Source organism: Balaenoptera ricei, chromosome 16 (assembly GCF_028023285.1).
Source record: "Balaenoptera ricei isolate mBalRic1 chromosome 16, mBalRic1.hap2, whole genome shotgun sequence".
Taxonomy (NCBI): domain Eukaryota; kingdom Metazoa; phylum Chordata; class Mammalia; order Artiodactyla; family Balaenopteridae; genus Balaenoptera; species Balaenoptera ricei.
This window is the reverse complement of record NC_082654.1, coordinates 107,366,677-107,382,242: the sequence shown is the minus strand read 5'-3', so window position 1 is coordinate 107,382,242 and position 15,566 is coordinate 107,366,677. Positions and strand designations below refer to the sequence as shown.

General features: G+C 39.1%; 1 protein-coding gene across 8 annotated transcripts in view; it reads left to right on the top strand.

Moving 5' to 3' along the window:
- Positions 1 to 15,566, top strand: part of TTC13 (tetratricopeptide repeat domain 13) — a 69,123-nt gene that overhangs the window by 20,897 nt on the left and 32,660 nt on the right. For 5 of the 8 annotated variants that reach the window (XM_059900698.1, XM_059900696.1, XM_059900702.1 and 2 more), the window contains 3 exons: positions 3,004 to 3,074; positions 11,874 to 11,939; positions 13,650 to 13,742. In XM_059900698.1, the coding sequence (XP_059756681.1) occupies positions 3,004 to 3,074; positions 11,874 to 11,939; positions 13,650 to 13,742 (230 nt within the window). Of the gene's footprint in view, positions 1 to 2,479; positions 2,631 to 3,003; positions 3,075 to 11,873; positions 11,940 to 13,649; positions 13,743 to 15,566 lie in introns of those variants that run through there. The other 3 variants (XM_059900700.1, XM_059900699.1, XM_059900703.1) reach the window with 2 other exon arrangements.

Sequence of the window (15,566 nt, the reverse complement as noted above, 5' to 3'; positions counted from 1 at the left end):
TGGTAACGAGTTCTTATGAGCTATTAGCATTCATTAGAAGGTTATTTGTGTGCTGTCATCAAATATGAACAATAGAGAAGTGAAAACAGGAGAGAATCACACCCACTTCAGTCTTCTGTGTAATAAAATAGCTAGGTTTGAGTTAATTTTACTCATGGGGCCAATCAGTTATTGTTGGGTCTAAGCATGTGGGTGTAGAAAGTTGAGTTCATTCTAATCTGCAAATGGGTCATGCAGTTTGGCTTGTTCAAGGCATGTCTCAAAATGGTCTGGTTTCGCCAGTGTCTGATATGCTCTGGGTGTGTCTCCATCAGTGCCTAGTCAGCTCACACTTGAAAGAGTGGAAACAAAATTGAATAGAGCACTGAACACTGCAGCTGGACAGATTTCACCTAAGTGCGTGCTCCTGCATGTTGCCTGGTGGCCCAAAGCACCTGCAGAAATTTTTTTCTGTCCAATTTACACATAACCATTTTATCCTTTCTTCTGCCATATGCATTGTATATTAAGACTGAGCACTTCTTGTATTGGCTTCTTCCTTTGTTAGTGCAGATAACTGAGAGTTGACTATTTTGAAAGTATTAATCCCTTTTTGTTTATATTCTTTGAGTGGGCTTTGAGAATTAATTATCCTTTAAGGCATCAGATTTGGTCTCTGTTGTAGTCCTTGGATTCTGTTCAGCCTTATATTCATTTATTAAATACTGAATTAAGAGCCTAACGTGTGCCAGGCCTGTCCTGTGCTCTAAGAATAATCCTAGTACACCCTGGGATAGGATAGGCCCTGAGCTGGCTTAGGAGCTTTTGAACCTCAGTATTTTTTTTTCTTGGAAAAATGACCTCTGTCAACATACATGTTGTGGGGAGATGTGGAATTGCTGGTTATTAACAATTTCTGGGAGATTCCAGCTCTCCTAGTTTTTTCTTTATGTCTTTGAACTCCCACAACCAAATTTAGATCCTAGTATGAATAGTTATTTATATTTGTCCAAGATTTAGATTACTTTTTAATGCATACTTTTGGGTTTTTCTCAAAAAAATATTTACTTTTAGATGGAAAGATTTGAGAGCTGCATTTGATTTTATTTGAGTGGAGTTCAGTAGGCTAGCCAAGGACGACAATTTTCAACATGTTCCTAAGTATAACATCCGCTAAAGCCGTATTTGTTTTTATGGGTCACTTATTCATTTGTTCATTCAACAGATATTTACTGATTATGGGAAGATAGATAGGAAATTCTGAAAATTTAGATCTGAAAGGAATCTAAGAAAATTTTCTACAGGCTTGTTAAGCAAGACCCAGAGAGTCATGAGAGCGACTGAGGTCCCCGTGGTGACACAGCCAGCGAGTGGCGGGGCCAGAATCTGAGCCCAGATCTTGGCTTTCTAAAGTGTCTTCCTACACTCAAAAATGCACAAGTTTATGTTTCAGTCCCTGTTCATCCAGTCATCAAGGAATTCAAACCATTTTGCAGTCTGGCCCCATGCACAGTAGTTTCAGCGTAGCCCAGATTTTTCTCAGGGTAGCGTGTTGGTGAGGAGGGTGGGTCCTGGAGCCAAGCAGCCTGTTTCCTTTGTCTCACTGCATGCTGTCTTTGGACAGTTTAAATGCTTCATTTCCTTGTCTGCAAATGGGGATGACAGTTGCACTACCTCACTGCAATTAAGGAGTAAATGGGTTATAATACATGTATATAATTAGGATTGTGCCTGGCACGTATTAAGAGTACTGTACGTGTAACTATTATTGTTGTTGTTGTTGTTTTTACTACTAATGCTGCTGATCTCCATCGAAGAGGTCTCTGGTTATCTCCTTGTCTGCTACAACTACCTGAATAGTATCCATTCCCATTATTCTGAATAGGAGTTTGAGCTTAATTATCTTTTCAAAGAAATTAGGATGAAAACAGTCCTCTTTTCATTTGAAGAATGCCCCCAAAAGCTCTCATATTATTATGATACTCGATGTTTCTGAATTTTACTTTTCTCAGGTTAGTTATAAAGATACTCTGAATCTCTTTCTGCATTTAATGTTTTTACTACTTTTTACTTTCAGGGAATTTAAACTCTGAATGACATTAAAAGTTTTAGTTGCCCATCTTCTTGAACACGTAATTGTGTCCTTGAATTAGAGGGTTGCATAAAGCTTTTTTTGCAAAGAAATATGATCAAAATAGTATTATATTGAGTTAGGAATACAATTTTTCAGGGATATTTGGGGCTTTAGGGAGTTAGGGCAAATATTATAGATAGAAATGTAATCTAGAATATTAAAATTTATTGGTTTTTTTGACAGGTGAAAAAGTTTAGTCAAGATTGTGCCATGTTTTAAGAGATATTCATGGCTCTAATTTCAAAATACCACTTACATAAACAATTTGATTAAAAACTATTTGTGATCTTTAGAGTATATTTTGAGTAGTGTCTTGACTATATTTTGAATAGAAGAGCTAGGGAAAAGACTAGTGGTCTTTTGCAGTGGTGTGAATTATATCTACAGTTGAGCATTATATTAACATATATTAATTGGAGCCTCTGTTTTTGTTCTTACTAGGTAATTGGCAGTAAATTCAGCACCTGCAGGAATCGAGATGTGTGATGCTATTTGGGTGTTTCTTCTAACTTTCACAGTAAAGTCACATTGCCATGTTATATGGATATTATTCAGGCTTATTACTAGCTCTTTTGTATATATAGATAAGAAACATCATAAAGATTATTTGGTATTTGAAAGTGAGTGATGGGCTTAGAAAAAGATAATTACTTCTTGTAGGCAGATGTTTTATAGATGGCTTTAATAATTTAAATCTAGATGGAACTAGACGACTGATTAGCAAGTGCTGAGTGGTAGGAGAATTCAATTACGTCTTATTAACTTCTAGGTTTTCTTTAACTGCTTCTAGTCGTTGGAGCTGCCTTTTAAGATTTGGTAAAGAATTTAGTTACCAATTCCAGTCTGAGATCCTTTATTCGTTCCTTTAATGTTTCTGTATTTTTTCATAGCTATTGCATATGTGTTGATTGGCAGTGGTCTCTATGATGAAGCAATAAGACATTTTTCAACAATGCTTCAGGTAATTTTTCTTCTTAATTATATAATTGCAAGTTTATAGGCATGACAAAAATATGGACTTATGCATGGCTAAAGTGCTGCAATAAAACATGGGTTTTAAGATTTTAGAAGAAAATAAAGGAAATCAGCCCTGACCGAGCACTTTCTTAGTGCAGGCCTTGTAACATGCTCTCATTTAATCTTTGCAGTATTACTTTATTTTAAAGGAGGAAAATGAGATCTAAGGAGATCAGGCAATTTGCTTGTAGTCTCCCCACCATCAGGTGGCAGAGGTGAGATTCAAACCAAGTTTCAAAAAGACAAACGTTAGCTTCAGCTCATTTTCCTCTCTATCTTGATATCTCCCATGAGATGTGGACACTGGAAATTCTTGGAGTTACGGATGTTTACTCTCCATGCAGGAGTTGATCTGCATACTTAAGTCCACTCGTGGATTTGTTTCTCACCTTAAAGTATAATTATGAGACTCTTCAGTGGAAGTATTGGGCCTCTATTGATTGATGGCTGCGTTAAAATCCGGTACAGACCAAGTGCTTTCATATGCAAGTATAAGAGTTGCCTAGGAGACCTGCAATGCAGCCTGACATTGCTGGCTGTGTATCTCGGGTCATGATTTAACTGTACTCTGGTAGATGCCTGGCCATTATCCATTCTCTGTCCAGGAGGGTCAAGTAGAGTTAGAAATACCCAAGTTCTCATCTACTCTGCTGCTTACTAGCAAGTCATTTAACCACCTGGATTATGGGCATAATAATAACTACCTCCAAAAATATTCTCGTTCAGTTTGAATGAACTATCTTAAAAAGTACTTTACTAGGTGCCTGGCACATAGTAAGTGCTCAGTTAATTTCAGCTATTCAAAGGACCATTCTGGCATATTCATCTGTGCTAATACAGTAAGAGCCAATAGATAGTTTACAATCCAGCAGGCAGACTTAATTTTAAAGTATTATTTTTGACATTTTTGCTCTGCTTTTGTTTTCTCTTTTTAAACATATGATTAATTATGTTGACAATTCTGTCTTCACTCTCGAATAATAAGATATTTTTATAGTTATTACTTTAAAGTCCTTAGATCCAAGCAGCTATGTGTTTGAATGGTCATATGGAATAATATTCTTCATTGGAGTTTAAAGTGCGATGGGTAGATTATAAAGTTTTAAAACTCGCCTTTCTGTTTAGCATTGCAGTATTTAAAAAGGTAAGAAAGCACTTTAACACCCTGGTTTGAAAGGGAGGTTTTGATACATTTATAGGAGCAAATGTCAGTTAATTTACGGTAGCCAACAGAAGACAACAGTACAGGCTTGCAGACGTATTAGCAATTCATTTAACTTTTTGAAAAATATTGTTATCAGTCTAGCTGAAGGCAATATAACAACGTTAAAGAAAAAACTTTAAGTAATAAAAAATTTCCTAATTCTGCCCCTCTACCATTATTTAAGTTTATGGCCTTTTCAAAGTATGCATTTGTTTTTTATAATCTGAACTTATGTACTATTTTGTATTACTTTTTTACTTAATTTTATAAATGTTTTTCAGTATTTCTCTACAGTCATTTTAGTGACTCTATAATATCTCTGTTGTCCATTTATTATTGTAAAACCTATTTTTCTTGCAATTGCATTCAGAAAGTAGATCAGAGTTTTTCTCTTTGTGCTAAGAAAAGATATTAATATATTGAAGTTTGATATAACATTTTCATCAATCTGCGTTGGGTTGCTTTCGACTGGTAAATTTTTCTTTGAGAATGTGTGGATTATAAGGTTGGACTGGTGATTTTGGTGATTCAAGCTACGATGGGGCAAGAATAGAGGATGGTGGAGCCGCAGAAAGTTCAAATGCTACGGGTCCACAGAAGACAAAACTGCATCGTCATTCATAACACGTCTTTACGTGGGAATTCAATGCCTTTGGCTTTCCTGCTGGTGCTCTCCTTGGGGATGTCTCTCTTCCCCTTTGTTTCGGTGCTTCCCAGCCTTTTCTGCATTATAACACATGTGGAAAATCATATGACACAGTGGAGTAAGCGGGAGCAAATTTAGAGGCATCCAGATAGAGCTTGGTGAAAATCTGTCACATTTTCTTTATGTTATATGACTATGATAAATACAAAATATAAAGGTTTGATATTAAGTGCTAAAATTCTTTTTTAAAATTTTAATAAGAGATCTGATTCTGCTTTTCTGGACATAACTTTTCCATATTAGTCTTTATGTTTGAAACTGATGCACATAATTCCTGTTTAAGAGCTTTTCATTGATTTCTTCAAATTTTTGATAGCCAATCTCATCAAGAAACTGTACAACCACGTGGTAGCAAGTGTCCAAAGAATAGTTATTGCTACTTCTCTAATTGACCAAAACTCCTTTTCTTACCATGAATCAGAATTTGCATAAATCAGTCTCTTTATGTTGTATTTTTAAAGTATGACCATTCTTTACATCTAACTGCTCTTCCTTTTCTTTTATTGGCAAATACAGCAATACTGGGTCTTGCAGTAATGAAACTGATTTTTACCCCAGCAATACTTTTTCATATCCAGTATTCAGAATAGTGGTGAAGCGTTTCTGCAAGCGTGGAGGGATGCCAAGTTAGGACTGAACTCAGCGTCACCAGAGGGTCATTTTTTGTCAGTACATGCTATCAGATGTTCACCTGTTCCTTGCAGGACCCTTCCACATGTGCGAAAACTCTTTATTTTTAAGCCAATAAACATCCTTTAACAAATCTTCAGTGATAACTGTTCACAGACAAGCTTTTCCAGTTTTTCTTAGCTTGTTATCTCCTGACTAAGTGTTTCTCTTGGACAGCCCGCAAACTCCAGGGTGAAACAGGAGTGCATCGAATCGGACTGCATTCATAGAAAGCTGAAGACAGATGGGGCCATGGGGGCTAGGATTTTATTATATTCACCATTTATATAAGATCATTTAATGTGAAATTTGGATCTATGCATGAGGGCCACTCATATTCCAGAGTGACCTTTTGATGTAAAGCTTTTATACTTTCTTGTGGTCTTAGCTCCAGCATCAGAGAACAAACTTATGGGCTATTTCCATAATCTTTGTTGTTTCAAACTGTTCCTTTGAATATTTATCCAAGTATGGGTTGTTTGGCACGTCTGTAAAGGAATACAGTGTTCCTTGAGCATCAAGGTTTCCAACAGAGCACAATTTCAAGACTTAATAGATCTGTCCGTCTTCATTGGAACCTCTTGATTTTAAAAGCGTATCAATTAGTATTGTCTCCACGTCAGTGTCCTTGTGTCACTTCCACATGTGTCAGCACTTCTATCGTAGTGTTCTTGAAAGTGGGACCCTTTCCTGATGTCTGTGCTGCTTTGATGCTCATGCAGGGCTGGGCGACGTAAGTGCTGTGACAGTGTTATGAGGCAGTTGGCCTTTGCTGTTAGTTGTGTGACCTTGAGCTCATCTGATTCTGATCTGATTCTGGTGGAATTGAATTCATGAAAGAACTTTGTTTCTTTTTTACATTAGCAGACAAAGTGTGAAACATTCCTCTGCACATGATCTTGTAACCATCCTTTATGTACATATGTATGTGCGCCTGCCACTTACACAGAACTTAATCCTTGTTACATTGCTGTGCAGTGACGTTTTTGACTTATTCGTTTGTCTTTGATCCAGTGACTTTCGAGTTTTAACAAAAAGCCAACCTTGTGGTGGAAAAATAAATATTTGTAAATTTTAAAATCACTATGTAAATAATATAATGAAGATGGTAAATTAGACTTCTATGGGTTTAAAAAAATTGATTCTTTTGAGAATTGAGACATCTAAGTGGACATGATCCAGTAAGATAACAGTCTTACTATACCATGATTTTGCATTTGCATAAAGTAATATTGGACGATTGAAATATTAGTTTAATTTAATTCATTTAAAATTCGGAAAACTTTATAAAGTGTAAATATTATTAGACTTGTGTATTCAAAAATACTTTGAAATGATATTCTGAGCTCAATTTGTTTTTAGAAATAAACATTGTTTTTTCTTTGAAACAATAATTCATTGTGACGTTTCATAAAGAAAGAGTTTTGACTTGTAAACATCCAAAGCCAGTGATAAAGGAATAAAGTTGTATCAATCAAAAAAAGCAATAAAATCTACTATTTAAATTTAGGAACCTGTAATACTAGGCTATACCATGGTATGGTAACAACCACAATAATTTTAGATCCTTCTACGCTGTCGGAAAGAAATTCTAAAAAGAACGTGTAAATTGAATAAGAGGGAAAACGAACATGTGCATCTGTAACGTATTTAGGTTTTCTCCATTCGACTGACTCTTCTTTTCAGAATTTTCTTCCAACCGCACAGAAGGATGTTTAGTTATTGTGGTAGTTATCATAGTTACAGTCTAGTATTACGGGTTCCAAATCGACTGCCTGCTCTCCCCTGATCCCACCAGATCCTTCCCAGCCACAACTGAAAAAGAATTCCTCCTCGTATCCTAGTGTCACCAAGCTCAGTGAATGGCACCGTCCCCACAGGGCTATGTGAGGCCACATGTTCCACACATGTGTGTGCCACTTACTTCATCACCAGCTCTGTCTGTGTGCCTCCTAAGTGTCTCCTTTGTCCATTGGCTTCTCCCGGCTCTGTTCAAACCACGGCTGAGCCGCTTCCATCTGCCAGATGACAGATGGGGCTCTCGGTTCCTGGCTTCTCTCCTCACACCCTCCACACACACGCACATGTACACACCATACAAACATGTACTTTAAACACACATATACTTTGCTGCTACTTTTAAGTTAGAGATAAAAATCCTTAATAAGGTCCGTACCTGCCTCTCCAACCTCAGCGTGGAGATGCCGTGTTCCCTGCTTCCCTCTGAGCCTTTGCACCGTCTGCCCCCGCTGCCTGGACCAGTCATTCTGGGATTCCTCCATCCTCTACAGATCTCAGCCCAGGTATCTCTTCCTTAGGAAATCCTTCCTAACCTTGTTCAAGTCTTTATACATTTTCTAAAAGCACCATTCATCACTCTAGCATTTACTGAAGGTATAACTTTACGTTTATGTCTGTGATTCTTTGGCTATGCTCCAAGAAGGCAAGAATCTTTTTTGCCTTCTGTGTTGGTTCTCGCTTACTATGGTATTCATAGCACATGGGCTGGGACATGGCTTATAGCTGGCCCTGAGTAAATATTTGTTGAATGAATGACTCACATCCCTATGACATATAGTGGAACAGAGGAGAGGGGCGTATCTATTTTCCAGGGGCATCTGGGAGGAATCAGAAGAGAGGGTTCAAGGATTGAAGGACTTTCTTGGGCACAGAGGCCATGGGTGTGTGTTTCAGGCAGATGAGAGCATTTGCAAATGCACCGAGCTTGGGAGACCCTGTTGTATCTAGGGAACTACTAAGTAATGCTAATTTTTATTATTATTATTATTTTTTTAAGATTATTTTTTTGATGTGGACCATTTTTTAAAAGTCTTCATTGAATTTGTTACAGTACTGCTTCTGTTTTATATTTTGGTTTTTTGGCCATGAGGCATGTGGGATCTTAGCTCCCCGTCCAGGTATGGAACCCACAACCCCTGCATTGGAAGGCGAAGTCTTAACCACTGGACCACCAGGGAAGTCCCATTAAGCTAATTTTTAGAGCATGAATTGTGAGTGGGGCAGAGGAAGGAGGTGAACAGAGAGGCAGAAAAATGATCAGTAAATTTTGCAAAGGCATTTGAATGTTACCTCACTGTTTTTCAAATTATGAGGCACTACCCTTTAGTGGGCCCTGAAATTAATTGGTGAGTCAAGACTAGCATTTTTTTGATGAAATACACCAGACGAGGAAATACCAGATTACATTGTGTGTAGTAAGGCTCTTGATGTGACGTTAGTGAAACTTTTGTTTCTGATGTGTTTGTGTGTGTGTTTATGTATATACATATGAGTGTACTGGGTTACGGTGTAAGATGTATTTCTTACTGTGGGTGAGAGTGAAAATGTTTGAATGTTGCTAGTGCAGGTGCTGGGGGCAGTGAGCGGTCTCCGCCAGGGGAGTGTCATGATCACCCTGAGGTGGCTCTTAGTGTGGGCCTGGAGCGTGGATGGGAAGAAACAAGAGCGTGCTTAAGGCCGTTGCAGTAGCCAGGTGAGAGAGGAAGGCTGTGAACTGGGCCGTGGCTGATCGATCAGCAGGTGAAAGCACCGGGATATCTTGAGTACATACGTTGGCTGGGGACATGAGGACGCCTCCCAGGGTGGCCGGAGTGGCCACAGGGTGTATGGAGATGCCCGTCATGCAAGTAGAATAACTCTTTATTTAAATACACTTTTTTCTAACTAACCTCCTGTCATCTGGTATAAAATTTTCCTCAGTTGAGGAGAAAAACTTCTCTGAAAGTGGGGTTTCCTCTCCCTGGAGGCCTGTCATCAGCAGGCATGAGCTGTGTGGGCTCACCAGCCCCACCCAGCCTGGCCGAGGTGCCGCTCTGTTGACTGTTCGGTCTTCTGGCAGGTGCCGTTGCTAGGGAGAAGCGTGAAGACCGTCTGACTTTGATTCCTCAGTGGGGAACTCTTTTTCCTGCTTCTCCTCACCCTCTGTACCTGTATCCCTCTCTCAAACTACTTGCTCTGCCTTTCTTCAAACCAGGAGGAATATTTATGTGTTTATTTATTTGTTTATTTATTTTTAAAATTTTATTTATTTTTGGCTGCGTTGGGTCTCCGTTGCTGCGCGCAGGCTTTCTCTAGTTGCGGCGAGCGGGGGCTACTCTTCATAGCGGTGTGTGGGCTTCTCGCTGCAGTGGCTTCTCTTGTTGCGGAGCACGGGCTCTAGGAGCGCGGGTGTCAGTAGTTGCAGAGCACGGGTTTCAGTAGTTGCAGCACGCGGGCTCTAGAATTCAGGTTCAGTAGTTGTGGTCCACGGGATTATTTGCTCTGCGGCACATGGGATCTTCCTGGACCAGGGCTTGAACCTGTGTCCCCTGCATTGGCAGGCGGATTCTTAACCACTGCACCACCAGGGAAGTCCCCAGAGGAATATTTAAATGTTTAAAGTGTTATCTCTGGGTGACAGGATTGTAGGGTGCCTTTTACCTTATTTTTTGTGCTTTTCTTCATCTCCTAAATTTTCTATAATTTATAATAGATTTTCTCTTTATTTATTTAAATACAATATTTTCAATTGACAGTAAAGTTTTCTATTTTCTGTAATACATCTTACTTAACACATTTTTTTTCTGATTATAACTGTATGTGTGTTTGTTTTAAACAATTAAAAGGAATGCATCAGTGTATTAAGCAGAATAGGAAGATACCTAGTAATCCCACTCTCTAGAGAAAACTACTGTTAGTATTTTGGAGAGCTTTTTTTCTATGCACCTACTGACCCACATAATCCTATGTAAGTATTATTTATAAGAAGTGACTACCATTCCTCTGTCGTTCTGTAACTCATACTTTTTCCCATTTAGCAAATAGCATGGACAACCTTTCATGTCAGTTACACATACGTTATGAATCAGAAATCCAAAACTCTCTGGGAGCCAGAGAAGCACATTAAATGAGCAAAGTGAATTGATGTAGTGTAGAGACAATGGGTGGGCTCATGGTAAGCTAGTGAATACACACCCTTCATCGAAATAGGCAGCCGGTGCCTATGTTTTTGTCACGGTCTCACACTCTCATGCCCAAATATGGGTCTGTCATTGTTGGATTTTTTTATTTTCCAAGAGAAGCTAGAAATCTGTAATTATTTACTTGAGTTTTTCCAATTTTCCATATACCATGAGGCCCATCTGCTGGCTGGGTTGTAGCCAGTGATGCACCCACTTGCTACCTGAGGTGATGTACCTGATTCTGTTTATAGTAGCCTTTTTTTGTTTTTCAGCGTATAGCATCTTATCCTTTATTTTTTCCCACTTTCTCATCATTGAAGTCCATGTGTCTTTTGCGGCAATACCCACAGACACCCTATCTCAGATTTGAAACTGATAATAGATTAGCCTGTAAAATAGCTCATCTGCTGTAGTCAAGTTCTTCCTTCAGGACCTTATAGCCAGAGGCTGTGTACTCTTCTTTCTTAAATATGCAGGGAAGGATTCAGAGAAGAGGCTAAGAATTTCACGGGTTAAATGCAGACAGGAGTTCATGCCACTGCCCCACGCGTAGGGACTTGATGGCAGGGGCAGCAGACGCTCTGTCCTTGGGCCTGAGAGGCGTTGCATCCAGTGCACATGGGAGCAGCTTGCAGAAAGGGTCTGGTTCTCGCTCTGACCCGTTAGAATAAAGGACGGTATTAACCCCCAACAGACTGTGGAGCTGACTCACCTCTGGTTCCTTGTCGTGCTGGCTCCGACGGGTTCTTTCCTTTGCAGATTATTGCATGACTACCTGAAAGCAGACAAACTAGGAGGAGGTGTCACCCAGGCCCTTACTCCTGTATCTGCTTCTCCGAACCTCCGTTTTCTCTCTGGGCTGTGTTTGCTGGTGCCGCCCATCATAGAGCTGCTGAGAGGATTGCATTTTAAGTAAGACGACTGTGCGAAAGAAACTGGCACAGCGCTCAGTCATGTTGGTTTTCTCTATTTTTAAGTGGTTTTTTTTTTTTTTTTGATGTAAAACTCTTATTCATGTCTCATTCAAATGAGCTTTAAAAAGATAGACTTTTTTGGTTGGGGACTGTGTATGGACTGACACGAGTGGTGGTAGCATAACGTAGAGCTGTCATGTGTGGCGTTAACGTGCTTCGAGCAGAAACTGATTTGTTTTGTTTTGTTTTGTTTATGGTTTTTGACGTGTTTCTGTTTTGGTCTGACTAGGAGGAACCTGATCTGGTTAGTGCAATTTATGGCCGAGGGATAGCCTATGGAAAGAAGGGATTACATGTGAGTATGGAATAGTCACGCCTGCCATAGTGTCTACGTGACCGGGCTCGGGCCAGGGTCCCCATAGAGCCCCTCACCGCTCCCCGAGCTCTGCTGGAACACGCAGTGGTGTCATTCCAGTTCACAGATGAGACCGTGGCCGTAGAGGACTTCTCCAAGATCAAGTGGCTGGGACGTGGGGGGATGGGGATTTCTGCCCAGGTCTTCTGAGGTTACTTTCTATTCCAAAAGGACAGCCTTTGGCAGCCTAAGCATTATTTCATGATGAGCTGGACATAAGCCTAGAAAAACACGAGACCTTGACTGAATTCCCGAGAAACACTCATTGCTGTAAAAGAGAGACAGGACATCAGTAGTGTGGTAGGACTTAGAATCTGAGTTCCTTCCACAATTTTTAAAGGTTGAATAAAAGAACAAAGTGTTTTTTGTAAAATTTATTTTTAATTTGTTACCATACATTACACTTTCCCAGAGAGATATGTCTTTGGAGCCTTATTCCCCTTATTTCTCTGAGGAGTGCAGGAGGAAGGTTATAATAAGTATTGGATGGCCAGAAAGTTCCTCTGGGTTTTTCCATAAGATGTTCATATTTATTTCTAAATAAGTAGTTATGTCATTACTAAATTACTAGTTTTTTCAGAAAATCTATTGAAGCTGGTTTTGAGTAACAGTATGTCTCATGATGTTATGGAAAAACCCGGATGAACTTTTTGGTCAACCCAATATATTTTGGTCAAACAAAGGCACTACGGTATAAAAGTGAAGACTTTTCCTGAGAGTATATCGTAAATAATGAAGTGGTCTAAGATCAGATGTCCAAATTTTCAGTCTTGAACATTCTACATAAACTTTTTAAAACTATTCAAATGAAATTATGTCTTGAGGGAGAAACGTCACTTTTGTATCTTTGCCAATTAAAAAAAACTGTCCTAATTGCCTGCCGGCCTACTGGAGAAATCTTGTGTAATATTTGTGTACTTCTGAGACTTGAGAAGGAAGACTGAGCAGGAACTCAGATTTGGGAATGAAGACATTTAGGAAGGAAACAATGTTACATTCAGAGCATCAACAAATAGCCCTAGTTAGGTTCAGGGCATCAGTAAATGACTGAAGTTGCCCTAGTAAAGGTCAGCGATAAACTGCTTCTTCCTCATTCTCATCTCTTTTAATTTTATATCTTGATGTGAAATTTGCTTGTATCTTTAGTGCACTTTTAATGTAAAAGTAACATGCTCATATATTTTTGATATAAAGTACTGTGTAAATTTTAAAGAGAACAGGTTTACCTAGACTTCTCCAGGTGTAGGTGTGTAGGCCTAGGGGTTTTGATGGACACTGACACGGGTCCTCTCTGTTCCCACATTGCCACTGGTCAGCATCATTTTGTACACTGGTGTCCCTATGCTCATCCCTTGAAATTTGTTGATGCGGTGTTTAAATCGGTTAAATTGAGAAAATGTCTTGCCCTCCGTGGAACTTGGGATAGGTAACCAGGTCCCATGTGCTGTTGATGGGTAGGTAGACTTGAGTGAGTTAAATAATTGTAATAGAGCTTATTTAACTTGGCCTATCTCTTATTTAGAAGCTACGTTCATATTTATTTCTGAATAAGTAGTTATGTCATTGCTAAATTATTAGTTTTTTCAGAAAATCTGTTCAAGCTGGTTTTGAGGAACAGTGTGTCTCATACTAAGCTAATGCCTTTTCAAGGACATTAAGAATGCTGAGCTTGCTCTGTTCGAACTGAGCCGAGTAATTACCTTGGAACCAGATCGTCCAGAGGTATTTGAGCAGCGAGCAGAAGTGAGTGCGGTTTTCTTTTTCCCTCTGTTGTTATTGGATTAGTCGAATCTCAGATTTTTTTTCCTATTATTTTATTACTTAGAAATTTTAAAACTCCCGTATACCTATTGTGTTTTCCTCCATACATACATAACACCTTTAAACACAGTTGAAGTTACTAGAAAACTATGGGCCGAGTGATACTGCTGATTTAACATATGACAGTAACATTGACTATTAAGGTGTACAGTTATGATGTGTACTACCGCTGTCAATGTTTGTTGAAAAATATGTCACCGTGTTTACTGTATACATGACATACTTTAGCAAAACAATATGACAGTATGGTCAAATGAGATTTATAGCCTTTGGAAGCATGTGTGTGTGTGTGTGTGCGCGCGTGCGTGCACTTGTATATAATTTTTATGAGATATACCTATCTACATAGACACGTAGATCAGGTAAGGGTGACCATAACCGGAACTTGGGGCTCACGCTGGAGACAGAGAGGCAACACATGGTGACAGTTCCAGGTAACGTGTGTGACAGTGGACACCGAGAGAGGGGCTGCTTGGTCAGGAGCAGAGAAGCATGGTCTGCTGGAGCCCTGGGACAAACTGGCGAGGGGAGAGGCGTGGGCGGTATTTGCAGAGGCCTCACTGAAGAGGTGATGCTGGAGCTGGTCAGAAACCGTGTCCTGGGGAGCAAGGTAGAGAAGGGCGTTCAGGCCAGAGAAAGGAATGTGTGCAAAGGCACCCCTTTTAATGTTTTTAAATGAAATGGGTCCATTTTACCATTTTCATAAAACAATAGTAAACTCTCCAGGTTTCATGCTGTATTTATTTTGCTGCACATTTAACCATATGAAATGCTTTAGAATTTATGTTAATGTTTTCAATCTGAATCAGACGTAACTTTTAATTATCTGATCTGGTGGGATTTCATAGTTGGACTAAAGGGACAAATGACTTTTCCCCCCTCTCTTGGAGGGAGAAAACTTAGCAAGCAAAGGGCACACTAAGTGTTTTAGTATTTTTAAAACTGCATTTGTGATGTTTCTATTCTCAAAATTATAGTGTCTTAAGTTACAGTTCAGTTTCTTAAAATGAGTTTTTTGTTTCACTGGGGATTTGGCTTTCTGAAGGAAATTCCTTCTCAATTAATGAAAGAATTCGTTTTCTCATGTCACTTTTGGATTGTAACCCTAAGGGTTAAGTGACCGTAATCTGTTCGCTGCTGCACGAGAGTCCTGTTGGTTTTTAGGGTGAGCGTTGGGTGGCTCACTTGGTGACTTTCTGCTCCAGGGAGCGGGTGCTGTGCTTTTCCCCGGGATTATGCTGATGCTGTGCTAAAATGTTATGATAAAGCATGAATTTAATCAAGCACACTTAGAAAGAAGACTGATTTAGCAGCTTTAAAAAATTTGTATATCTAATAAAAAGCTAATCGTGTACCCCAAATGATGTTATTAATCAGAAAAGTGATTTCCAATGATCTTAAAAATATATAGTAATATCCCCCTTTTCTGGCATTATCAGGCAATAATGTCATGACATAGTGATTCTTCCAGCTAAATTACACGATACCATTTATATATGTCAGGAATTATTTTATAAGAAACCTTTCACTTCTATACTTTCTGAAACAGTCTATATTTAGTGAACATAATTTAACCTTTTTTAGTTACGCTGGTCATTATTATGCATATTGATTGTTGTGCTGGGGTGTGATAATTCACTTACGTCTCTAGGGGTTAATATGCTGCGTTGGGATGTTCTTCCTTTGAAAATATAACCCTAGACCACTATGCTTCTTGAATTCTAAGGGCATATTTTCCATTTCTTT